This window comes from Carcharodon carcharias, assembly GCF_017639515.1.
Source record: "Carcharodon carcharias isolate sCarCar2 chromosome 12 unlocalized genomic scaffold, sCarCar2.pri SUPER_12_unloc_1, whole genome shotgun sequence".
Taxonomy (NCBI): domain Eukaryota; kingdom Metazoa; phylum Chordata; class Chondrichthyes; order Lamniformes; family Lamnidae; genus Carcharodon; species Carcharodon carcharias.
This window is the reverse complement of record NW_024470543.1, coordinates 48246-75865: the sequence shown is the minus strand read 5'-3', so window position 1 is coordinate 75865 and position 27620 is coordinate 48246. Positions and strand designations below refer to the sequence as shown.

At 48.1% G+C, this 27620-nt stretch overlaps 1 protein-coding gene across 1 annotated transcript in view; it reads right to left on the bottom strand.

Annotated features, from left to right (window-relative positions):
• LOC121273406 (natural resistance-associated macrophage protein 1-like) overlaps positions 1–27620 on the bottom strand; it is a gene marked incomplete at its 3' end in the record, with an annotated part of 70999 nt that overhangs the window by 19847 nt on the left and 23532 nt on the right. Inside the window, exons 3-8 of the mRNA XM_041180589.1 lie at positions 24641–24763; positions 24433–24552; positions 21092–21198; positions 19346–19416; positions 11663–11730; positions 2698–2853 (exon numbers count right to left, since the gene is read on the bottom strand). Coding sequence (XP_041036523.1) covers positions 2698–2853; positions 11663–11730; positions 19346–19416; positions 21092–21198; positions 24433–24552; positions 24641–24763 — 645 coding nt within the window. The remainder of the gene's footprint in view (positions 1–2697; positions 2854–11662; positions 11731–19345; positions 19417–21091; positions 21199–24432; positions 24553–24640; positions 24764–27620) is intronic.

Here is a 27620-nt window from a genome sequence, read left to right as displayed (position 1 = left end):
GACAGAAAGCTACCACAGAACATTGAATGACCATCAGAAAACGCTTCTCTCAGTTCCCAGAGTCGTCCTGAACTGAATCCCAGCAGCAAGGCCTGCTCCTGCCATGGTAAATTTCCTGGATTCCTTGGGATCTCTTGCACAGAGACCACCTTCCCTCCCATATCCTGCTCGGTGGTTCACACAAAGGCAACAAGCTCCACCCTGCTTATGGGATACTTGCCTTTATTAGCCGAGGCATAGAATACAAGAGCAGGGAGATTACGCTGGAACAGTATAAAATGCTGGTTAGGCCACAGCTGGAGTACTGTGTGCAGTTCTGGTCACCACATTATAGGAAGGATGTGATTGCACTGGAGAGGGTGCAGAGGAGATTTACCAGGATGCTGCCTGGGCTGGAGGGTCGGAGCTATGAGGAAAGATTGGATAGGCTGGGGTTGTTTTCCTTGGAGCAGCGAAGGTTGAGAGGGGACCTGATAGAGGTGGATAAGATCATGAGGGGCATAGATAGGATGGGTAGAAAGGTACTTTTTCCATTAGTAGAGGGGTCAATAACCAGGGGGCATAGATTTAAGGTAAGGGGTAGAAGGTTAAGAGGGGAGTTGAGGAAAAAATTTTCACCCAGAGGGTGGTGGGAGTCTGGAACTCAGTGTCTGAAAAGGTGGCTGAGTCAGAAACTCTTGGAACATTTAAGAAGTATTTAGATATTCACTTGTGTTGCCATAGCCTCCAGGTCTGGAATAGCTCCAAGCACTGGAAATGGGATTAGTGTAGTCAGATCTGTGTTGACTGGCGCAGACACAATGGGCTGAATGGCCTCCTTCTGTGCTGTAAGCATCTATGAGTCTGCCTTCAGGGAGCTCGCTAGAAGTGCTCACCCACACCCTCACTTATGTCGGCGTCCGCCCTCTTCCCGTCCCCCTCAGCAGCACTGAGGCTTTCTCGACATGTATTTCACACCCAATTGAAATTGCGTTTGGAGGCGGATTGCAGGTGGAAGCTCATCTTGTGTCACCTCTGGGCCCACCAACTTGGTGCACACGCCAAATGTGACATTCAGAGGATGGAGTTGACGTAAATGCTCTGGAATATTGGATCAGGTATATTTAACTATCATGATCTGAAGTGATTTAAATCCTTAGCCCTTTAAAAATGAAAAAAAAACATGCTCCAGGTATAAGTGAGAGCTGCAAGAAAAACTCTACCATATTGCTTTGATTGGCAGGCCAAGTGGTGTAGCATCTGTTCTAGCAGTTCCAATGGTTGTTCATTGACATTTTCTTAAGGGCTATTTAAGAATATTTGGCTGATTTCCAAAAGCTACAATTATCTCAGCAGCGCTGTTCAGGGTTCACAGTTCTAATGACAGGTTAAAGAGCTTATTAAAGGATTATATGTCTTTGAGTATGTGTAGCATTAATGGAAGCTTGTTTCTTTTTATAAGAGATTAGTCACTTAAGTACTAATGGGCTTTCATGAATGGGAGATTTCTTTACAATCAGTTCTGTGTAATGCGAGCTATATTAGATTTTTAGAACCTTATTTTATTTCATCTCCACATGACTCCTGTGGTCTGCCCATGGTGGATACTGGGTGAGTTGGCATGGGGCTATAAAGGGGTCATGGGGTTAGGTGGGGTAGGTGAGTGAGGGGGTATGAGGGCTAAAGGATCTAAAATCTTATGACACAATTGGGACAAAGTCCCAGAAAACTGAGGTGAGCCTCCCAACCAGACTGCTTATCCACTCAGCCTCTCGCATGGCCACCTACTCTCTGCTTTGGTGGACCCCAGGTCTTCCTGCAGAACACCCCCTCCCCCACCAGATCAAGGATCGCCCACCGCAGAACCCCCCCCTCCCCCGCTGGATCGAGGATCGCCCTCCGCAGAACCCCCCTCCTCCCCCACCAGATCGAGGATCGCCCACTGCAGAACCCACCCCCCTCCACCGGATCGAGGATCGCCCACTGCAGAACCCCCCCTCCCCCAGCGGATTGCCCCATTCAGGCGCCTTTTTACCGAGGTGTGGGGGGCAACATGTGTGGGAATTTCCCACCTCGGTAGCGGCACTGTGGGTCTGCCCACTGTCAGCCCCGGCTGCTCTTGCCTTTGTTTTCAGCTGTGAGGATTTTGCACCTTGCAATGGGTCCTGACGTCCCCATGGTAACCAAATCATCCAGACTTTCTTGTTGAGCAGGATTCAGGACAGATCACATGGACTCTCTTTACTGCCCCATTTTACCTTGAGTTAAAGAAATAGTCCCAAAAAATAATCATCTTATAAAACCTGGCACTCAGAATAACTCCGCTGCCCAGGGACACTAATCACAATGTCCCTGACCTGATCCAGCCCCAGGCAGCTGGATCCAGAGATAATTGTGGATCCTGTTGGACTCAGAAAAGATCAGAAGAGCCATGATCATTACGCAGTTAAATCAACTCAAATAGAAGGGGCATTTTTATTACTGGGATATTAACAAGCAAACAGTAATATTACAGGAATAACTGTAAAAAAAAAGCTATATAAAACTCCAAGCCGGAGAGGAGAGGGGAATTGGTAAGTTATATGTGTGAGATAGTAGTTAGGGTATGAATGTAGTACAGTGGCTAAGTACAATGATTAGCTGATGTGATTAGGTTAGATGCAGTAGTCAGATTTACTGTTGCTGACCAGCTCAATCTCTCTTAACATGGTTACTGACCTTAACGAGAGCTGAGTGCAGGTAGATATTGTGGGGCATTATAATTGCCCCAATGATACCCACAGCTTGAAGCAGTTCATTCCTGCCACACCCAGAACAATACGGATAGAATAATCCTTTCACCACGTCCCTTTGGCTCGGTTTTACCACCACATACTGTAGAGAGAGAGAGAGAGAGATGGTCAGTAGGTACAGTGAGTGGGCACAATCAGTAGGTATAACTCACTGAAAACAGTCACCGACCTCAATTACAGAATCAACAAGGATAGAATCAGATTATCCCCACCTCCTCCCTGTCTCTTCCCCATTCTAACCTACATACAAACAGATCAATCAGGAGCAGGAGGCCACTCAGCCCCTCGAGACTGCTCCACCATTCAATATGATCATGACTGATCTGATTGTGACCTCAACCCCACATTCCTGCCACCCCTGATAACCTTTCACCCCCTTGTTAATCAAGAACCTATCTAGCTCGGCCTTAACAATATTTAAAGACTCTGCTTCCACCGTCTTTTGAGGAAGAGAGTTCCAAAACTCATAGGAAGTTAGGAAGATAGGAACAGGAGAAGGCCATTCAGCCCATCAAGCCTGTTCTGCCATTCAATACGATCATGGCTGATCAAACACTTCAATGCCTTTCCCCCACATTATCCCCATAACCCTTTATATTATTGTTAATCAGAAATCTATCAGTCTCCACCTTAAACACACTCAATGACTGAGCCCCCCTGGGGTAGAGAATTCCAAATATTCACAACCCTCTGAGTAAAGGCATTTCTCATCATCTCAGCCCTAAGTGACTTCCCCCTTATTTGGAAATTGTGTCCCCTGGTTCTAGACTCCCCAACCAGGAGCACCATCTTACCTGCATCTACTCTGTCCATCCCTTAAAGTATTTTGTCGGTTTCAATGAGATCACCTCTCACTCTTTGAAACTCTAGAGAATACAGGCCCAATTTCTCCAATCTCTCTTCACAGGACAGTCCCACCATCCCCGGAACAAGTCTGGTGAATCTTTGCTGCACTCCCTCCATGGCAATAATATCCTTCCTGAGGTAAGGGGACCAAAGCTGCACACACCACTCCAAGTGCGGTCTAACAAAGATTCTAAACAATTGAAGCTAGACTTCACCACTCCTATACTCAAATCCTCTTGTGACAGAGGCTAACATTCCATTAGCTTCCTAACTGCCTGCTGCACCTGCATGTTAACTTGCAGTTATGGTCTTACCCATCCTGTTCAGACATGTTCAATTGCCTTTTGAAATCTTTCTGTTCCTCCTTTTCAGGCAATGCATTCCAGACCTTAACAATTCCCGGCAAAGAAATTACACCTCATTTCCCCTCTAAACCTTTTGACAATTATTTTAAATCTATTCCTCTGGCCAGTGACCTGTCTGCCATTGGAAACAGATTCTCCCTGTTTGTTTTATGAAAAAACCCTCATAATTTTGAATCCTTGCAAACTGATCAAGATATGGTCAAAAGCTCCTGTTGTCCGACACTCTGATGATATCTAATACTCTGATAATATTTAATCTCTGCTTAATATTAAACTGCTTTTAATGGGTGACCTGCTAAGCTGAAAATCAAGTGGATAGCGAGGTAAACTGGTTCTCCCTTTCTACTTTAAAAGAATCTTGCAATAGAGGAGGCCATTCAGCCCATCGTGTTTGTGCTGGTTCTTTAAAAGAGCATTTTGACCTAGTGCCATTGCCCTGCCTTTTCCCTGTACCCCAGCACATTGTTTCTAATCAAATAATCAGCTAATACCCCCACCCCCTTGAATGCCTCGATTGAACCTATCTCCACCACACTTCCAGTCAGTGCATTCCAGACCTGAACAACTTGTTGTGTAAATACGTTTTTTTCTCACATCACATTTGCTTCTTTTGCAAATCACTTTAAATCTTTTCCCTCTCGTTCTTGATCCTTTTATGAGTGGGAACAGCTTCTCCCTGTCTACTCTGTCCAGCCCCCTCATGATTTTGAACATCTCTAGCAAATCTCCTCTCAGCCACCTTCTCTCCAAGGAGAACAGTCCCAACCTCTCCAATCGATCCTCATCGCTGAAGTTTCTCATCCCTGGAACCATTCTTGTAAACCTCTTCTACACTCTCTCCAATGTGTTCACATCCTTCCCACAATGTGTCTCCCAGAACTGTACACAATACTCCAGCTGGGGTCTAACGAATGTCTTATATAAATTCAGCATATCCTCCCTGCTCTTGTACTATATGCTCCTATTAATAAAGCCCAGGATACTATATGCTTTATTAACTGCTCTCTCCACCTGTCCTGCCACCTTCAATGATCTATGCACATATACACCCAAGTCTTTCTGCTCCTGCAGCCCCTTCAAAATTTCACCCCTTATTTTATGTTGTCTGTCCATGTTCTTCCTACCAAAATGCATCACCCCACACTTCTCCACATTGAACTTCATCTGCCACCTATCTGCCCACTCCACCAACTTGTCTATGTCCTCTTGAAGTTCCACGCTGACCTCCTCACAGTTCACAACACTCCCAAGCTTTGTATCATCCAAAAACTTTGAAATTGTCCCCTGCTCACCAAGATTTAGATCATTAATATATATCAGGAAAAGCAAGTGTCCCAATACTGACCCCTGGGGAACTCCAATACAAACCTTCCTCCAGCCCGAAAAATATCCATTGACTATTACCCTCTGCTTCCTATTTTTCAGCCAATTTTGTATCCACGTTGCTACTGACCCTTTTATTCCATGAGCAATAACTTTTCTCACAAGTCTGTTGTGTGGCACTGAATCAAATGCCTTTTGAAAGTCCATGTACACCATATCAACAGCGTTACCCTCATCGACTTTTTCTGTTATCTCTTCAAAAAAAAACTCCAGCAAGTTAGTTAAACATGATTTCCCCTTTAGAAATCCACGCTGGCTCTTCCTTATCAATCCATATTTTTCCATGTGACTACTAATTCTATCCCGAATAATTGTTTCTAGAATCTTCCCCACCACTAAAGTTAAACTGACTGATCTGTAATTGCTGGGCTTATCCTTACAACCCTTTTCGAACAAAAGCGTAATGTTTGTAATTCTCCAGTCCTCTGGTACCTCCCCTGAGTCCAGGGAAGACGGAAAGATTATGGCCAGTGCCCCTGCAATTTCTACTCTCACTTCCTTCAGCATCCTTGGATGTATCTCATCCGGTCCCAGTGCCTTGTCAACTTTAATTACCGACAGTCTAATCAACACTTCCTCCTCATCAGTTTTGAACCCTTCTAGCAACAGAGTTTCCCTCGTCTGTCACCGTGGCCTGGGTAGTATCTACCTCCTTGGTAAAGATGGATGCAAAATATTCATTTAATACCTCAACCATGGCCCCTTCATCCATGTGTAAAGTTCCTTTTAGCTCTGTAATCGGCCCCACTCCTTTTACCACCCTTTTACTGTTTATATGCCTATAGAAGACTTTGGGATTCCCCTTTATGCTGGCTGCCAGTCTTTTCTCATAATCCCTCTTTGCTTCTCTAATACGCTTTTTCACCTGCCCTCTGACCCTTCTGTGTCCTCTTGGTTCTCAATTGTATTTTCTACTTGACACCTGTCATAAGCACAGTTTTTCTTCTTTATCTTAATTTCTATCTCCTTTTTCATCCAGGGAGCTCTGGAGTTGTTTGTCCTACCTTTTCCTTTCAATGGAATATACTTTGACTGTGCCCGAAATGTTTCTAGTGTTTATCCAATTCCCTTTTGAAAGTTCCTATTGAATCTGCCTCCCCTGCCCTTTCAGACAGCACCTCCCAGTTCAGAACAACTCGCTGTGTTAGAGTTTCTAGTCCAGAACAACTCACTGTGTTAGAGTTTCCAGTTCAGAACAACTCACTGTGTTAGAGTTTCCAGTTCAGAACAACTCACTGTGTTAGAGTTTCCAGTTCAGAACAACTCACTGTGTTAGAGTTTCCAATTCAGAACAACTCACTGTGTTAGAGTTTCCAGTTCAGGACAACTCACTGTGTTAGAGTTTCCAATTCAGAACAACTCGCTGTGTTAGAGTTTCCAATTCAGAACAACTCACTGTGTTAGAGTTTCCAGTTCAGAACAACTCACTGTGTTAGAGTTTCCAGTTCAGGACAAATCACTGTGTTAGAGTTTCCAATTCAGAACAACTCGCTGTGTTAGAGTTTCCAGTTCAGGACAAATCACTGTGTTAGAGTTTCCAATTCAGAACAACTCGCTGTGTTAGAGTTTCCAGTTCAGAACAACTCGCTGTGTTAGAGTTTCCAGTTCAGAACAACTCACTGTGTTAGAGTTTCCAGTTCAGAACAACTCACTGTGTTAGAGTTTCCAGTTCAGAACAACTCACTGTTAGAGTTTCCAGTTCAGAACAACTCACTGTGTTAGAGTTTCCAGTTCAGAACAACTCACTGTGTTAGAGTTTCCAGTTCAGAACAACTCACTGTGTTAGAGTTTCCAGTTCAGGACAACTCACTGTGTTAGAGTTTCCAATTCAGAACAACTCACTGTGTTAGAGTTTCCAGTTCAGAACAACTCACTGTGTTAGAGTTTCCAGTTCAGAACAACTCACTGTGTTAGAGTTTCCAGTTCAGAACAACTCACTGTGTTAGAGTTTCTAGTCCAGAACAACTCACTGTGTTAGAGTTTCCAGTTCAGAACAACTCACTGTGTTAGAGTTTCCAATTCAGAACAACTCACTGTGTTAGAGTTTCCAGTTCAGAACAACTCACTGTGTTAGAGTTTCCAGTTCAGAACAACTCACTGTGTTAGAGTTTCCAATTCAGAACAACTCACTGTGTTAGAGTTTCCAATTCAGAACAACTCACTGTGTTAGAGTTTCCAATTCAGAACAACTTGCTGTGTTAGAGTTTCCAATTCAGAACAACTCGCTGTGTTAGAGTTTCTAGTCCAGAACAACTCGCTGTGTTAGAGTTTCCAGTTCAGAACAACTCACTGTGTTAGAGTTTCCAGTTCAGGACAACTCACTGTGTTAGAGTTTCCAGTTCAGGACAAATCACTGTGTTAGAGTTTCCAGTTCAGGACAACTCACTGTGTTAGAGTTTCCAGTTCAGGACAACTCACTGTGTTAGAGTTTCCAATTCAGAACAACTCACTGTGTTAGAGTTTCCAGTTCAGAACAACTCACTGTGTTAGAGTTTCCAGTTCAGAACAACTCACTGTGTTAGAGTTTCCAGTTCAGGACAACTCACTGTGTTAGAGTTTCCAATTCAGAACAACTCACTGTGTTAGAGTTTCCAGTTCAGAACAACTCACTGTGTTAGAGTTTCCAGTTCAGAACAACTCACTGTGTTAGAGTTTCTAGTACAGAACAACTCACTGTGTTAGAGTTTCCAGTTCAGAACAACTCACTGTGTTAGAGTTTCCAATTCAGAACAACTCACTGTGTTAGAGTTTCCAATTCAGAACAACTTGCTGTGTTAGAGTTTCCAATTCAGGACAACTCACTGTGTTAGAGTTTCCAGTTCAGAACAACTCACTGTGTTAGAGTTTCCAGTTCAGAACAACTCACTGTGTTAGAGTTTCCAGTTCAGAACAACTCACTGTGTTAGAGTTTCTAGTCCAGAACAACTCACTGTGTTAGAGTTTCCAGTTCAGAACAACTCACTGTGTTAGAGTTTCCAATTCAGAACAACTCACTGTGTTAGAGTTTCCAGTTCAGAACAACTCACTGTGTTAGAGTTTCCAGTTCAGAACAACTCACTGTGTTAGAGTTTCCAATTCAGAACAACTCACTGTGTTAGAGTTTCCAATTCAGAACAACTCACTGTGTTAGAGTTTCCAATTCAGAACAACTTGCTGTGTTAGAGTTTCCAATTCAGAACAACTCGCTGTGTTAGAGTTTCTAGTCCAGAACAACTCGCTGTGTTAGAGTTTCCAGTTCAGAACAACTCACTGTGTTAGAGTTTCCAGTTCAGGACAACTCACTGTGTTAGAGTTTCCAGTTCAGGACAAATCACTGTGTTAGAGTTTCCAGTTCAGGACAACTCACTGTGTTAGAGTTTCCAGTTCAGGACAACTCACTGTGTTAGAGTTTCCAATTCAGAACAACTCGCTGTGTTAGAGTTTCCAGTTCAGAACAACTCACTGTGTTAGAGTTTCCAATTCAGAACAACTCACTGTGTTAGAGTTTCCAGTTCAGAACAACTCACTGTGTTAGAGTTTCCAGTTCAGAACAACTCACTGTGTTAGAGTTTCCAATTCAGAACAACTCACTGTGTTAGAGTTTCCAATTCAGAACAACTCACTGTGTTAGAGTTTCCAATTCAGAACAACTTGCTGTGTTAGAGTTTCCAATTCAGAACAACTCGCTGTGTTAGAGTTTCTAGTCCAGAACAACTCGCTGTGTTAGAGTTTCCAGTTCAGAACAACTCACTGTGTTAGAGTTTCCAGTTCAGGACAACTCACTGTGTTAGAGTTTCCAGTTCAGGACAAATCACTGTGTTAGAGTTTCCAATTCAGAACAACTCGCTGTGTTAGAGTTTCTAGTCCAGAACAACTCGCTGTGTTAGAGTTTCCAGTTCAGAACAACTCACTGTGTTAGAGTTTCCAGTTCAGGACAACTCACTGTGTTAGAGTTTCCAGTTCAGGACAAATCACTGTGTTAGAGTTTCCAGTTCAGGACAACTCACTGTGTTAGAGTTTCCAGTTCAGGACAACTCACTGTGTTAGAGTTTCCAATTCAGGACAACTCACTGTGTTAGAGTTTCCAGTTCAGGACAACTCACTGTGTTAGAGTTTCCAGTTCAGAACAACTCACTGTGTTAGAGTTTCCAATTCAGGACAACTCACTGTGTTAGAGTTTCCAGTTCAGAACAACTCACTGTGTTAGAGTTTCCAATTCAGGACAACTCACTGTGTTAGAGTTTCCAGTTCAGAACAACTCACTGTGTTAGAGTTTCCAATTCAGGACAACTCACTGTGTTAGAGTTTCCAATTCAGGACAACTCACTGTGTTAGAGTTTCCAATTCAGAACAACTCGCTGTGTTAGAGTTTCCAGTTCAGAACAACTCACTGTGTTAGAGTTTCCAATTCAGGACAACTCACTGTGTTAGAGTTTCCAGTTCAGGACAACTCACTGTGTTAGAGTTTCCAATTCAGGACAACTCACTGTGTTAGAGTTTCCAATTCAGAACAACTCGCTGTGTTAGAGTTTTTCACCAAATTCAAGTGGACAGATCCCAGGGAAACAATGATTGCTGCACTGTCAATGTTCTGGCAGCAGCTCATTAAGTGACGGGTGTGCGTGGGCTGGTGCTTGCTCTTTCTGATTTGGTTTGATTTTGGAGGGATCACAAATCAGTCTCTAATTGGGAGCTCACCAGATTGGGAGTTGGTGGAGGGTGGTGTGCGGTGGGCAGACGGAGGAAGGGTATGCTGGGTACTAGTGTTGTACTGTAGCTTTAAGGAACATGCCAATTCCCAGCTGTTTCTTGGTGAAGGAAAGAAGATTGTCCAGCATGTTAGACAGCCAGGGTGTGCAGTGGTGATGGGGTAGAGCCCTCCAGTTTTGTGATGGAATGGTTGGCTATGACATGGATTTAGATGATGAGAGGAAGGAAGCATCCTTTAGTACAGAGCCTCAAAGGGAGTTACACAAAGGTTAATGCACAGCTCTAGGAATGTACATTGCTCCTTGGAAATGTTATATTAGCCTTTGAAAGAACACAGCACGGATTCACCAGGCTGTTTGCAGGGCTCCAAGCATTAGGTGATAAGGAGAGATTACGTAATCTAAGGTTTGTATTCTCTAGAATATAGGAGGTCAAGGGATGATTTGATTGAGGACTTCAGGATTTGAAAGGAATTGATAGGGTAGGTAGAGAGAAACCTTTAGCACTGCTGGGGGAGTCTAGGACATGCAGACATAACCAGATCCAGGTCATTCAGGAAAGAAACCAGCAAACACTTCTTCACACAAAGAATGGTAGAAATGAGGAATTCTCTCTCCCAGAATCCCTGTGGATGCTGCCTCAATTCATCATTTCAATCTGAAATCGATAGGATTTTGCTAGACAAAGCTACAAAAGGAGATGGAGCCAGAGTGCTGGATGAAGTTAAGTTTGAGAGTACAAGAGCACAGTCACTATGTTACTGACCGGTAATCCAGAGACCTGAACTAATGATCTGAAGAGACGAGTTCTAATTGACCACAACAACTGCTGGAATTTAAGTTCAGTTCATTAAATAAATCTGGAGTTAAAAGCTAGTCCCAGTAATGGTGACCATCATGCTACCGAATTGTTGTAAAAACCTACCTGCCTTTAGGGAAGGAAATCTGCTGTCCCTGCTCTGGCCACAGCAATAATGACTCTTAACTGCTCTCTAAAATGACCTAGCAAAATTGTTAGTTGTATTCAAGAACTTGGCTCACCGCCTGCTTCTCAAGGGCAACTAGGGATGGACAATAAATGCTGACCCAGCCAGTGATGTCCATATTCTGTAAATCCATTAAAATGTCATGTAGAGCAGCCATGATTTCAGTGATTGGTGGAGCAGACTCAAAGGGCTAATTAGCCTCCTCATTCCTATGTTGCTGTCAACTACCCCATACTGCTAAATAATAGTTTGATGACCTCACCAGGCCAGGAAAAGTAAGAGGAGGTAATCACACCTACCCAGAATTCTATGTACTGAATATTTCCAACATAGCTCAGACTGTGTGCAGGTACTTACCACTCCTGCCCAATCCAGTGAAAGGATGGTTCACACACAGTTATCAGATTTTAAGGGCTCTATCTCTTTAAGGGCGTCCCCTCTCCCCATCACCATTCTCAAACTAAGCTCAGTTAATTCCGATTGGGATACTGCTAGTTGATGTTGTGTTTGGGGATGCTCCCTTCCTGATGTCTAACAGCCTCTGGGTAGGATTTGAAATGCTGGGAGTATTTGTAAGAACATCTCTCAGTGTAAAAACGCTATCGTTGTATCCTTATCTTTACCTCATATCCAAATGTTACTGCCATAATCGCAATCAGCAAACAGAAAAAAGCTTCTAACTTCCTGAGACCTGCAATCAGAATATAATCCATCAGCAATGAATACAGTCCTGACAGAGTGACTCTTCAGGCACAGACTCCAGCTCTTCTTCATCAATTCCTCCTGAATTTAACCCTCCTCACATTATTAACCAGGCTTCCACATTCCCTTTAATACCGACTCTCTCTCTCCCTCTCTCTCTCTCTCTGCATTCATGGAATTACATTGAATTACAGACATAAAAAAGCCATTCAGCCCAACAGATCAATTCTGGAGTTTATGCTCCACATGAACCTCCTCCAACACTTCATTATCTCGTTCCATCAGCATGTCCGTCTGTTCCTTTCTCCCTTGTGTGTTCATCCAGCTTCCTCTTAAATACACAAAACTATTCACCTCAATTACTTTCTGTGGTAGCATATTCCACATCTTCACCACTCGAGTAGGTTAAATCAAATCAAATAACCCAATCCAAACTCTATTGAGTTTACCTCCCCCCACCCTGATCAGACATTGTTCTACCTGTGGTACCAACAGCTAATTGATGCCAGATGCTAGAATGTGATGATGCTTGGTGCCATTGCTCAACATGAAGCAGGTTCTTGGGGCAGGTTAAGGACTGGAGTGTGACCTCAATGGAGTGCTGGGAGTATGGTGAATTGAGGGAATTTAAATCTCTTTCTAAAAATCTAATATTATTTAAATTTAACATTTGACTGAAAGTACCATTTAAATTCTAAATTTCATCCAGAGGCCTAAGTGGAGAGATAGAAACTATCCACTAGGGAGCAGCTGTAGATAGCTAACTAAGGAAACAAGCTTGAACTGTTTTTTTGTACCTGGAGCTCAGCTATGGCTCTCGTTTCAGAACAGAGAAATTCAGACATTTCGGTGCCCCCCCAGACTGCAGTGCTAGGAGTTGGATGAGTGACAGGGTTAGGGGAAAAGGATATGGAGGTGCTGCTTCGCTTTGGCTAACTTTTTCACCCTTTAGGAATTGGTTCTTACTCTACTGCAGGGGGAGAAGCCAGCTGTTTAGTGAGCATCTGGTAAGTGGCAAGGTCTGTTCTATTCCTAAAGTTTAGAATAGCACAGGAGCTGGTGGTGAGTTTAATAGAATATATAAAAAACAAAAATAAATAATTGAATAATATGATTAAGTAGTTAATTAAAGGTTGGCAGGACAGTTGTTGTATCACAGCTGCAGTGTGTGGGAGCTCCTGGATGTCACTGTGATCCAGGGCAAATACCGCTGCACTAAATGTTTGTGGCTCGAGGAACTTTGGCTCAGAGTCATCGAGCTGGAGGCTGAGCTGCAGACACTGTGACACATCAGCTAGAGGGAAAGTTACCTGGATGCTTTGTGCCAGGAGATGGTCACACCCCTTGGGATAGGGTCTTCTGATTTGGTTAGTGGTCAGGGACAGGAAGGTGTGACTGCGAATGAGGCAGGGAAGGGGATGCAGAGTGCGGGGGGGGGTGAGTCTCTGCAATTGTCCCACAGCTTTGAGGTTCTCTCAGCTTGTTTGGATGAGAGTGGGGGCTGCAAGGTGGATGAGCAAGCTGACCATGGCCCTGTGGTACAGGGAGCCGTCCAACAGGGGGGAACAAACAGGAATGTTGTGGTAGTAGGGGATAGTATATTCAGAGGGATTGACACCATTCCTTGCAGCAAGGAGCGTGAGTCCGGGCGGCTGTGTTGCCTGCGCTATGCTGGGGTTCAGGATATCTGCTCAGGGCTGGAGAGGAACTTATAGTGGGAGGGGGAGGATCCAGTTGTTGTGTCCTTGTATCTACCAATGACATTGGCAGGGTGAGGAAGGAGGCTCAGCATGATGAGGTAGGCACCAGGTTAAGAAGCAGAACCTTAGAGGTCATAATCTCTGGATTATTACCTGAGCCGTGTGCAAACTGGCAAAGGACAAATCAGATGAGGGAAATGAATGTGTGTCTCAAAGCCTGGTGTGGGAGAAATGGGTTGTGGTTTGTGGGGCACTGACACCAGTACTGGGGAAGTGGGGGCTGTACCGTTGAGATGGTCTATACCTGAACCGTGCTGGGAGCAGTGTTCTAGTGAGCTGCGTAACTAGGGAAGTAAACTAAATAGTCGGGTAAGGGATCAAAGGTGGGAAGATGTGGCAAATCAAAGAGTAGAGACAAGGCAAGAGTTAATGTGTGAAATGATAAATAGGGCTGAATTTTCCCCACCGTTGGGGGGAAGTTGATAGGCTGATGTGTGCTGGTGCGCTTCCTATCTGCAGCCCCAATCGGAGGCGCGGCGCCATTTTATGTGGGCGGGCCAGTTAAGGCCTGCCCAGCATGACGTCTGCACAGAAGTGCTATGTGCTCCCTGTGTGGGCAGGGAGGGGATTGGAAATGCCTAAAATCGTACACGCACATGAAAGAGCGCAATCGTCTCCCTGAGGCTAAGTGCAGCCTCAGAGAGATCAGTCTAGATGTGTAAAAGATCAAAATAGAAAAATAAAATTTCCCTAACATGTCCCCTCATGTGACAATGTTACATGAGTTGGGACATGTTCATAATTTCCAAAAAAACTTTATTAAACTGTTTAAAACCCTACATGAAGGCTCATCCTGCCAGTGGATGAGGTTTCATGTTTTCTCTATTTGCAGCCGGGACTCCTGGTCAATCCGCCAACTTTAAGGTTGGACGGGCAGGTCCTTTAATTAACTTAATGACTCTGTCAAAGGCCTCAATTGGCCACTGACAGGTCGGCGGGCCCGCAACTGATTTTGCTGCGCCCCCACCTTCCTGAATATTTAAATGGGGCGGGGTGACATTGGGAGTACCGCCCAACATCATCACACGTGATTTTACATGTCAATGAGCGGGCCCCACCCCCTGCTCACCAACGGTAAAATCCTGCCCATAAAATGTGACAGGAAGGGATAGCGAATACAAATCTAAGAGTTAATCAGCAGATAAGGCAAGAGTTACAAAAATAATAAAAGGGCAAAACTAAAGGCTCTGTATCAAATGCACTTAGCATTTAAAACAAAACAGATGAACTGAGAGCTCAAATAGAAATGAATAAATATGATCTGATAGCTATTACAGAGACATGGCTGCAGGATGACACAGATCGAGATGTGAATACTGAAGGGTGCGTGACATTTCGGAGGGACAGGAAGCTAGGAAAAGGTGGGGTATTGGGGTGGCTTTGTTAATTACTGATGGTATTAGCACAATAGAGAGGGATTACCTAAGTTTAGGAAACCAGGAAATAGAAACAGTTTGGGTAGAGGTGAGAAATGATAAAGACAAGGAGTCACTTGTGGGAGTGGTCTACAGCCCCCTAGCAGTAACCACACAGTTGGGCGGAATATAAAGGAAGAAATAATGGGAGCTGGTCAGAAAGGTACAGCGATAATCATGGGGGATTTTAACCTAAATATAGACTGGAAAAATCAGATGGACAAAGGTAGCCGAGACGAGGAGTTCATAGAATGTCTTCAGGATAGTTTCTTGAAACAATACATTCTGGAGCCAACCAGAGAGCAGGCTACATTAGAACTAGCATTGAGCAATGAGATAGGATTAATTAATGACCTCATGGTGAAGGCTCCCCTAGGTAGCAGCGATCATAATATGGTTGAATTTTACATTCAGTTTGGGAGAGAGAGAAATCCAAGACTAGTATTTTAAATTCAAATAAGGCAATAATGAAGACATGAAAGTTGAGCTGGCAAAAGTGAACTGGCAAATTAGGATAAGGGATGGGTCAATAGAGATGCAGTTGCAGATATTTAAGGGGATATTTCAGAAAACGCAGAATAGAAACAATCCAATTAGAAAGAAAAATTCCAAGGGACGGACCCACCATCTGTGGTTAACTAAAAAAGTTAAAGATATTATCAAACTTAAAGAAAAAGCTTTTCAATACTCAGGGTGGCAGGTCAGAAGATTGGACAGAATTTGAAAAATGGGAAGGAATGACTAACAGATGAATAAGGATGGAAAAATCAGAGTACGAGAGAAAGTTAGCTAGAAATATAAAAACAGATAGTAAGAGTTTCTATAGATATTTAAATAAGAAACAAGTTAGCAAACTGAGTTCTGGTCCTATAGAAAGTGAGTCTGGGGAATTAATAATGGGAAATTAGGAGGTGGCAGGTGAATTGAACAGGTCTTCACTATAGAGGATACAAGGGAGGGGGTGGGGGTGGGAGGTGAGGGTGGGGGCGGGGCTGAGGGTGGGAGGGAGGGTGGGGCTGGGGGTGAGGGTTGGGGTGGGAGGGGGGTGGGGGTGGGTGTGAGGGTGGGAGGGAGGGTGGGGTTGGGAGTGGGGTTGTGGATGGGGGTGGGGGTGGGGGTGGGGGTGGGAGGGGGTGGGTGTGGGAGGTGGGGGTGAGGGTGGGATCGGGGGTGGGTGGGGGTGGGAGGTGGGGGTGTGGTTGGGGGTGGGAGGGGGTGTGGGGGTGGGAGGTGGGGGTGGGGGTGGGGGTGGGTGGGGGTGGGGGGTGGGGGGGGGGGTGGGGGGTGGGTGGGGGGGTGGGGGTGGGATCGGGGGGTGGGGGTGTGGGGGTGGGGGTGGGGGGGGGGTGGGGGTGGGGGTGGGGGTGGGGGTGGGGGGGGTGGGGGTGTGGGTGTGGGGGGTGGGGGGGGGGGTGGGGGTGGGTGGGGGGGTGGGGGTGGGATGGGGGGGGGGTGGGGGTGTGGGGGTGGGGGTGGGGGTGGGGGTGGGGGTGGGGGTGGGGGGGGGTGTGGGGGGGGGGGTGGGGGTGTGGGTGTGGGGGTGGGGGTGGGGGTGGGGGTGGGTGGGGGGGGTGGGGGTGGGATCGGGGGTGGGGGGTGTGGGGGGTGGGGGTGGGGTGTGGGTGTGGGGGGGTGTGTGGGGGGGGGGGGGGGGTGGTGGGGGGTGGGGTGGGGGGGGGGGTGGGTGGGGGGGGGGGTTTGTGGGGGTGTGTGGGGGTGGGGGTGGGGGTGGGTGTGGGTGTGGGTGTGGGTGTGGGTGTGGGTGGGGGGGGGTGTGGGGGTGGGGGTGGGGGTGGGGGTGGGGTGGGTGTGGGGGTGGGGGTGGGGGTGGGAGGTGGGTGTGGGGGTGGGAGGGGGTGTGGGGTTGGGGGTGGGTGTGGGGGTGGGTGTGGGGGTGGGGGTGTGGTTGGGGGTGGGAGGTGGGTGTGGGTGTGGGGGTGGGTGTGGGGGTGGGGGTGGGGGGTGGGGGTGGGATCGGGGGTGGGATCGGGGGGTGGGAGGTGGGGGTGGGTGTGGGTGTGGGGGTGGGGGTGGGTGTGGGGGTGGGGGTGGGGGTGGGGGTGGGATCGGGGGTGGGGGTGGGGGTGGGTGTGGGGGTGGGGGTGGGTGTGGGGGTGGGGGTGGGGTGGGATCGGGGGTGGGGGTGGTTGTGGGGGTGGGGGTGGGGGTGGGGGTGGGGGTGGGTGTGGGGGTGGGAGGTGGGAGGTGGGTGTGGGGGTGGGAGGGGGTGTGGGGGTGGGGGTGGGGGTGGGGGTGGGTGTGGGGGTGGGGGTGGGAGGTGGGGGTGGGATCGGGGGTGGGTGTGGGTGTGGGGGTGGGGGTGGGATCGGGGGTGGGGGTGTGGGGGGTGGGGGTGGGTGTGGGGGTGGGGGTGGGGGTGGGGGTGGGGGTGGGTGTGGGGGTGGGAGGTGGGGGTGGGGGTGGGAGGTGGGGGTGGGGGTGGGTGTGGGGGTGGGGGTGGGATCGGGGGTGGGAGGTGGGGGTGGGGGTGGGTGTGGGGGTGGGGGTGGGGGTGGGGGTGTGGTTGGGGGTGGGGGTGGGGGTGGGGCTGTGGTTGGGGGTGGGGGTGGGGGTGGGGGTGGGGGTGGGGGTGGGGGGTGGGGGTGGGGGTGGGGGGTGGGGGTGGGGGTGTGGTTGGGGGTGGGGGTGGGGGTGGGGGTGGGGGTGGGGGTGGGGGTGGGAGTGGGGCTGTGGTTGGGGTGGGGGTGGGGGTGGGGGTGGGGGTGGGGGTGGGGGTGGGAGGTGGGGGTGGGGGTGGGGGTGGGGGTGGGGGGTGGGGGTGGGATCGGGGGTGGGAGGTGGGGGTGGGTGTGGGAGGGGCTGGGTTTGTGGATGGGGGTGGGGGTGGGATCGGGGGTGGGGGTGTGGTTGGGGGTGGGGGTGGGTGTGGGGATGGGGGTGGGGGTGGGATCGGGGGTGGGGGTTTGGTTGGGGGTGGGGGTTTGGTTGGGGGTGGAGGTGGGTGTGGGGGTGGGGGTGGGGGTGGGAGGTGGGGGTGGAGGTGGGTGTGGGGGTGGGGGTGGGGGTGGGGGTGGGTGTGGGGGTTGGGGGTGGGTGTGGGGGTGGGTGTGGGGGTGGGGGTGGGGGTGGGTGTGGGGGTGGGTGTGGGGGTGGGTGTGGGGGTGTGGGTGGGTGTGGGAGGTGGGGGTGGGGGGTGGGTGTGGGGGTGGGGGGTGGGTGTGGGGGTGGGTGTGGGGGTGTGGGTGTGGGGGTGGGAGGTGGGGGTGGAGGTGGGTGTGGGTGTGGGGGTCGGGGGTGGGAGGTGGGGGTGGGTGTGGGGGTGGGAGGTGGGGGTGGGATCGGGGGTGGGTGGGGGTGGGATCGGGGGTGGGGGTGGGGGTGGGGGTGGGATCGGGGGTGGGGGTGGGTGTGGGGGTGGGAGGTGGGTGTGGGGGTGGGGGTGGGGGTGGGGGTGGGGGTGGGGTGGTGGGGGTGTGGTTGGGGGTGGGGGTGGGTGTGGGGGTGGAGGTGGGGGTGGGTGTGGGGGTGGGAGGGGGTGTGGGGGTGGGGGTGGGAGGTGGGGGTGGGGGTGGGTGTGGGAGGGGCTGGGTTTGTGGATGGGGGTGGGAGGTGGGGGTGGGGGTGGGGGTGGGTGTGGGGGTGGGTGTGGGGGAGGGTGTGGGGGTGGGTTCTGGGGTGGTGGGTGTGGGGGTGGGTGTGGGGGTGGGTGTGGGGGTGGGTGTGGGGGTGGGTGTGGGCGGTGGGGGTGGGGGTGGGGGTGGGAGGTGGGTGTGGGGGTGTGGGTGGGTGTGGGGGTGGGGGTGGGTGTGGGGCTGGGGGCACAACGGAAACTCCCTGAAGGCCGAGAACTGCCTCATGAGGTGAAGGATTTTATACCCAAAAATAAAGAATATGAAATTCCCAGAAAAGTTCCACCCGTGAGAACCACTGACCGAAATAAACTGAGGATGAAAATTCTACCCAAAAATTATTATCGGAACCCAGGTCCTGTCCTCGGGTGAGGTTCCCTCAAAACTCCAAAGGGTGCCCGGCTGATTCTCCTCCTGCCTCTCAACCAGAACATTGGGACCAGCAGCAACAATAGGCCCCCTCCCCCCACACCCCCTCCCCCACCCCCCAAACACCTCCCCCCACACCCCCTCCCCCCACACCCCCTTCCCCAGACCCCTCCCCCACACCTCCGCCCCCCCACACCTCCACCCCCCCCACACTCCCTCCCCCATACCCCCTCCCCCACACCCCCGCCTCCACACCCCCGCCCCCACACCCCCGCCCCCACACCCCCCACCACACTGTCCACCCTAAAGTGAGCCTATCCTTCTATAGCTAAGGAGACCAAACAGTAGAAGCTGAAGACAGTGACTGATCCTTGGCAGAGGCAACCCCGGAGAAACAAAGACGATGAAGAGAAAGAGCTCAAAATCAAAAGTTCTAGAGAGACATATTCAACATGGAGAATGAGACGTACCATATCTGTCAAGGAACAGGAACGTGATGGTGTCCACAATTGTTATAATGACTCCTCCCCAAAGTGGAATCCTGCAAGAATCATGAATGGTTTTAGCCAATACTTTAAGCGGGCACCAGTAAATTCAAAGATAAGGAAAAAGTTGGACAGACCCTATCAGTGCTGATTCAAATATTGCCTGGGTAAGACTAGCATTCCTGATATATCTGGTAGCTGGTGCCCAGGTCATACTGACAGAGCTGTAGCTTTCAGCTGAACATTTGAAGATGCACTGCAGGAACTCACCAAGGCTCCTTAGACAGCACCTTCCAAACCCATGACCACTACCATCTAGAAGGACAAGAGCAGCAGATAGATGGGAACCCCACCGCCTGGAAGTTCCCCTCCAAGTCACTCACCATCCTGACTTGGAAATATATCACCATTCCTTCACTGTCGCTGGGTCAAAATCCTGGAACTCCCTCCCTAACAGCACTGTGGGTGTACCCACACCACATGGACTGCAGCGGCTCAAGAAGGCAGCTCAACACCACCTTCTCAAGGGCAACTAGGGATGGGCAATAATGCTGGCCCAGCCAGTGTTACTTGCATCCTGTTATGATCTTGGACCAAACGCCCACATCTTTGGTATGATCCAGTTAGGGACCAGTAACTTTTTGTTTATAGTAGACAAGAGTTTGGGATTCAAGACGCTTACTAAGAGAATAAAACCTCAAGATTCCATGGGTTTTTAACAAACAAAATAAACCTTACTACACACAGTCAGAAATTTACAATATCTATCTTATATTCAAACATTCAGAATCAATGTAAGACACATGTGAATTAACAGGCAAGCTGTGGTCGAACACACCACACTGAACAATAAATGGCAAATGTGAGCAAGACAGAGTCCACTGATAGCTCTGCAACCCATCCAGACATCAGTAAACAGTTAGAACTCTGTCTCCCTTGTGAGGAATCACAAGTCTTCACTCTTCCCTGTTGAAGACCTAGCCTTAGATTCCCTCCAAAAGTTGCTCCAATTCGGACTCCCTCAACAATTGCCCACCTCGCATGTAGGGTTTCAATCTTGTCTCCCTTGGATCCCTAAACCCGCACTCCAGAACTGACTCACAGGAATAACTTCAGTTCTTCAGCCACACTGAGCAGAAGGCCACTGTTCCAAAGTGTTATCCTTACCCCATGCTCTGCAGCACAGAAGCCCCAAACCTCTGCTGCCTATTTGGCTCTCCAGAGGCTCCTCCCGAGCCCTCACTACTTGGAGCCTACCAGCCACAACACTTTTAATGCATGGGATCAACTTTCTTTGCTCCTCTCGCTGGTGGTTTCTCCCTGTGGTCACCCCCTTTGGATCCCTCCCCGGTCCCCTCTTTGTCTCACTCTCTGAGACCTCTCCATGTCCTGGGGCTCTTCTGTCCCATGCCTGGGTCCCGTGACTGGGTTTTTGCGCGGTATCTTCCCATGAAGGTGTCCTGGGCACTTGTCCCCAGCCCAAAGATCTCACAATGCTGAAGCGCGAACGCAGAGCTCGCTCCCGATCTGCACACGTGCAGAAACCCGCGGGGACATGTTGGGACTTGGAGCCCCTGCCCTCCCCTTAGAAAAATTGGTACGCTCTTATTTCTTCACAATCCCAGGAATTAAAATCTGTTGTCTGCAACGGGTTGCATGTGTTGTATCTTGATACCATTATGTTGAAATATATCTTGTTTAGTGATTGCTGGAGGAGAGGGAATATCCTACCATTGAGCGGTGAGTAGATTGATGGCAATTGCTGTGCCGATCACCTCTTGCATGTCGGACCCAATGATGGCAATCTCAATCATCAGCCACAGTATTATACGTGGATACTGAAACACAGGAACAGCGGCACGCTCTGTCACAAAGGTCAAACCTGAATGTTATGCACACAGTTAATAGGAGGAGCTGGGTTCTATCCCAAGTGTTGAGTTAGTCACTGAGGCAACGTTTGCAAATTGTCCTCGGTGCCTCTGGAGGGAGGGGTGACCATCCAGGGAAGGCTGGAAGCTGCAGGAGTGGTTCCTCAGCTCAATCCAGGGCAAGGTCAAACCCTGATTCCGTTTTGTGCTGACAAAGATTTTTAGCCTCTAAAGAAGGCAACAATGGAGACGTGTGGCCGGGTGTGAAAGTTTGTGTCACCAGCCATCATACCCGTTTCCTGGCATGTCCTGTTCTGCATCAGGGAAAGCTGCCCTCGAGCAGTGGGTAACCACTTGAATTTCTAGGCCACTTAAGACTTGTTAAAGTGGAAATTTCCTAATGGCCCTCAGGCTCCCAGAGACATGGAGGAAAAGCTACATGCCTAAAGGCAGCCCAGGGGCCCAGCACCCAAGGCAGGCTTAGAGGTTCTCCCTGCCTGTCCTGTGGAGGGTCTCTCCCCCCCCAGTATACTGGCCTAGCTACTAAGTCCAAGTTTTAATTTGGAAGTTTAGAAAGTTGGAAGGAGGGAGCCTCCATCTTGAGACACCCCTGTCTCTCTCCTCTCCGCAACGGCAGCTTCTTCACTGCTGGACAATTTCCTTTACACCCTCCAGCTGCCCTTCTTAACTGGATAGCTCTCTGGCCGCCATTTGGCCAATTCAGGGAGAATCATTGTTGGGTGAAGGGTTCCCACAAAGGGTGGGCTTCTGACTCCCATTTGACCCTGAAATAAGGGTCCTGAATCCTGTGGGGAAAATCCTGTCCTAAGACAGTCTGAACAGTCCCTGTGATATTTGGGTTCAGCCCAAGGTGCACCCACTATTAGGCCTCAAGGAAACCCATAAAAGCTACAGAATCTTGTTAGGAATCCAGAGGAAACCCACTGGTGAAAGGAAGTTGGATTTGGGTCACTCAATCACTGTTAGGTTCTTCTCTACATCCCAATCATACAGAAGGTGAAAAAATAATGTGGGCTTTTTATTTGAAGATAAGATTATACACATATAGGGTTAGCTAGGAGACTAAGTATTGTAGATCTAATCTCTACTCTCGCAGCTTATGCTCTGACAACAAGTCATGAGACTAATACATCACATCCTGTGATCAATTGACAGCAGTTTAGGATATACCCCCTTAAAGGTACATACCATCTTTTTAAAACAATCACCATCAGAGGCCCTCGGATAGATTGTTAAAGGGGAAGAGAAGGGGATTGGGAGGTGGAAGAGGGTGCATTGTCAAAAGGGAAATTGGAAGAGGGGAGGACCCCAGAGTTTAAAAGAATGAACTAAATTCCTATTGCTTCTTTCACAAACTTAGGATGTTCCAGTTCACAGCCAATTAAATGCTTCTGAAATGTAAGCACAGTTGTAGTGTAGGAAACTTGGCAGCCAATTTCTGCACAGCAAGATCCCACAAATAGCAATGAGATAAAAAGTGACTCTGTACAGTTACCCAGTGAGCATTCCTTACCCTGAATAAACAGTGACTGTACAGTTACCCAGTGAGCTTTCCTTACCCTGAATAAACAGTGACTGTACAGTTACCCAGTGAGCTTTCCTTACCCTGAATAAACAGTGACTCTGTACAGTTACACAGTGAGCACTCCTTACCCTGAATAAACAGTGACTGCACAGTTACCCAGTGAGCATTCCTTACCCTGAATAAACAGTGACTGCACAGTTACCCAGTGAGCATTCCTTACCCTGAATAAACAGTGACTGTACAGTTACCCAGTGAGCATTCCTTACCCTGAATAAACAGTGACTCTGTACAGTTACACAGTGAGCACTCCTTACCCTGAATAAACAGTGACTGCACAGTTACCCAGTGAGCATTCCTTACCCTGAATAAACAATGACTGTACAGTTACCCAGTGAGCATTCCTTACCCTGAATAAACAGTGACTGCACAGTTACCCAGTGAGCATTCCTTACCCTGAATAAACAGTGACTCTGTACAGTTACCCAGTGAGCATTCCTTACCCTGAATAAACAGTGACTCTGTACAGTTACACAGTGAGCACTCCTTACCCTGAATAAACAGTGACTGCACAGTTACCCAGTGAGCATTCCTTACCCTGAATAAACAGTGACTGCACAGTTACCCAGTGAGCATTCCTTACCCTGAATAAACAGTGACTGTACAGTTACCCAGTGAGCATTCCTTACCCTGAATAAACAGTGACTCTGTACAGTTACACAGTGAGCACTCCTTACCCTGAATAAACAGTGACTGCACAGTTACCCAGTGAGCATTCCTTACCCTGAATAAACAATGACTGTACAGTTACCCAGTGAGCATTCCTTACCCTGAATAAACAGTGACTGCACAGTTACCCAGTGAGCATTCCTTACCCTGAATAAACAGTGACTCTGTACAGTTACACAGTGAGTGACACTTACCCTGAATAAACAGTGACTGTACACTTACCCAGTGAGCATTCCTTACCCTGAATAAACAGTGACTCTGCACAGTTACCCAGTGAGCATTCCTTACCCTGAATAAACAGTGACTCTGTACAGTTACACAGTGAGTGACACTTACCCTGAATAAACAGTGACTCTGCACAATTACCCAGTGAGCATTCCTTACCCTGAATAAACAGTGACTGTACACTTACCCAGTGAGCATTCCTTACCCTGAATAAACAGTGACTCTGCACAGTTACCCAGTGAGCATTCCTTACCCTGAATAAACAGTGACTCTGTACAGTTACACAGTGAGTGACACTTACCCTGAATAAACAGTGACTCTGTACAGTTAAACAGTGAGTGACCCTTACCCTGAATAAACAGTGACTCTGTACAGTTACACAGTGAGTGACCCTTACCCTGAATAAACAGTGACTCTGTACAGTTACCCAGTGAGCATTCCTTACCCTGAATAAACAGTGACTCTGTACAGTTACACAGTGAGTGACACTTACCCTGAATAAACAGTGACTCTGTACAGTTACCCAGTGAGCATTCCTTACCCTGAATAAACAGTGACTCTGTACAGTTACACAGTGAGCACTCCTTACCCTGAATAAACAGTGACTCTGTACAGTTACACAATGAGTGACCCTTACCCTGAATAAACAGTGACTCTGTACAGTTACACAGTGACGGTCCTTACCCTGCTGAATCACTTTCCCTTACCTTGGGGTAGTAAATCCGACAGACCTCTGCGAGGTGTAATCCTGTCACCACCCCGAGTCGGGCTGCGAGTCTCTGGAGGAGCAAACCGAGGATGGTGGATCCAAGGAGGACCCACAGGAGCTGTGAGGAACAGAGGCAGCGAGGGTTAATGATTGCTGCTGAGGGTAGTAAATGCTGTGGGAACAATAAACCAGAGTCTTGGACTGACCTTATAGCCCGCTACCGCTCCTGACTGTAGGTCAGACTCAATGTTTCCGGGGTCCAGGTATGCAATGCTCATTAGGAATCCTGGTCCTGTGAACATCCACAGCTTCCTGAAACTGAATCCTGGCTGAACAGGACAGAGAGAGTTACATAAACAAACTGGCTATCTCACGCTAATCAACCTATCACACCATGTCTATCCAACATGACAATGTCATTATGGCACAGAAGGAGACCATTCAGCCCATTGAGTCCATGCTTTCTCTCTGCACAGCAATCCAGACAGCTTCATTTCCCAAATCTATCTCTGTAGTCCTGAAGGTTTATTTCCCTCAAGTCCCAACCCACTTTTCTTTTGAAATCCTTCATCATCCCTGCTTCCACCCTCTCGTGGGCAGTGAGTTCCAGCTCAGTACCAGTCCCTGTACAAAAAAGGTTCTTCCTCACACACCCCCTGTATCTCTTGCCCAAAACATTCAATCTGTGAATCCCAGTCCTTGTACCCTCAGCCAATGGGAACAGCTTTTCATTCTCATTGCCCGTGGATGAGGTTTCAGGCTTTTTCTGAAGCCCGCCAGGGCTCCTGACCTTCCCACCAACCCTAAGGTGGGATGGGCAGGTCCACCAATGAGGTCAATTGGTTTTTTAATGGCCTTAATAGGCCATTGACAGGTTGGCGGGCGCGCGTCCCACTCAGATGCCACCCGCTGAACTGACAATCTAAATGTCGCGCGGTAATGTTGGGACACACCCTGCGTCATTTCAGACGTCAGCGAGCAGGCCCCACACCCACTCGCCGACCAGGAGATGCTGGCCAGAGAGTGGATAAAGGGGAATCAGTAGCTCCTGTATACTTGGATTTCCAAAAGGCCCTTGATTATCTGCCACACTAAAGGTTAATTCACAAGCTAAGGGACCATGGAGTTGGCGGTGTTATATCGGTACGGATAGAGGATTGATTAATGGGCAGGAAGCAGGGAGTAGGGATAAAGGGGGGTCTTTTCAAGTTGGCAGGCTGTGACTAGTGTAGTGCTGCAAGGATCAGTGCTGGGGCCTCAGCTATGTACAATCTATATTAATGACTTAGACAAAGAGACAGAGAGTAATGTATCCAAGCTTTCTGATATAAAGCTAGGAGTTCATGCGGGCTGTAGGGAGGTCACAAAGAGGCTGCAAAGAGATATGGTCAGGTTAAGCGAATGGCCTACTTCTCCTACATCTTATGGTCTTATGACCCTCTCCATATGCCCCTAGTTATTGTTAATCTATATTTTTGATGACATTGTTTGAGGAAGGAATATTGGTCCGGATACCATGAGGACTCCCTTGAGCTCTTCATCAAACAGAGCTGGGCACCAAAACATTCACTGCCCAGACAGGCAGCGGGTGCACTCTCCTATCTCTCCCTGGCTGTGCTGGAGAATGAGCTCCCTTCTACGTGTGCTGATCCTGTGGAGCATTTCTCATCAGGACATGATTTGATCTGCGTCACTCACCTCTAAAAGGATATATATTGGTCTTGGAAAGGGTGCAACACAGATTCATCAGAATGATACCAGGGCTGAAAGGGTTAAATTATGGGGACAGGTTTCATAGAATCAGACCATAAGATAATAAGACTTAGGAACAGAAATAGGCCATTCAGCCCATCGAGTCTGCTCCACCATTCAATGAGATCATGACTGATCTGATAATCCTCAACTCCCCTTTCCTGCCTTGTCCCCATACCCCTTGATTCCCTTACTGATTAAAAATCTGTCTACCTCAGCCTTGAATATACTTAACGACCCAGCCTCTACAGCCCTCCGCGGTAAAGAATTCCACAGAGACACTACCCTCTGAGAGAAGAAATTCCTCTTCATCTCTGTTTTAAATGGGTGACACCTTACTCTGAGATGATGCCCTCTGGTCCTAGAATCTCCCACAAGGGGAAACAACCTCTCAGCTTCTACCCTGTCAAGCTCCCTAAGAATCTTATATGTTCCAATAAGGTCTCCTCTCATTCTTCTAAACTCCAATGAGTACAGGCCCAACCTACTCAACCTCTCCTCATAAGAAAATCCCCCCATACCCGGATCAACCTAGTGAACATTCTCTGGGCTGCCTCCAATGCCTGTATAGCTTTCCTTATATAAGGGGACCAAAACTATTCACAGTATCCTAGGCGTGGCCTTTAGAGCTAATGGAGGGTCATACGGATTTGAAACATTAACTTTATTTTTTTTCTCCACAGATGCTGTCTGACCTACTGAGGTTTTCCAGCATTTTCTGTTCTTATTCCATTTGCCTTCCCTATTACCTGCTGAACTTGTATGCTAGCTTTTTGTGATTCATGCACAACGACCCCCAAATCCCCCTGTGCTGTAGCTTTCTGCAGTCTTTCTCCATGTAAATAATATTCAGCTCCTCTATTCTTCCTGACAAAGTGCATAACCTCACACTTTCCCACATTATAGCCCATCTGCCAAGTTTTTGCCCACTCACTTACCCTGTCTATATCCCTCTGTAGACTCCTTGTGTCAGCCTCACCACTTGCCTTCCCACCTATTTTTGTGTCATCTGCAGATCTGATGATACTACATTCATTTCCCTCATCCAAGTCATTAATATAAATTGCAAATAATTATGGCCCCAGCACTGATCCCTGTGGCACTCCACTAGTTACAGGTTGATATCCTGAAAATTCCCCCCCTTATCCCATCTCTCTGTCTTCTATTAGTTAGCCAATCCTCTATCCATGCTAATATACTACCCCTAACACCATGGGCTCTTATCTTATTAAGTAGCCTTATGTGTGGTACCTTATTGAACGCCTTTTGGAAATCCAAATATATTACATCTACTGGTTCCCCTTTATCTATCCTGCTTGTTACCTCTTCAAAGAATTCTAATAAATTTGTCAGGTATGATTTCCCCTTCATGAAGCCATGCTGACTCTGCTTGATTAGATTATGTATTTCTAAATGCTCTGCTATTACATCCTT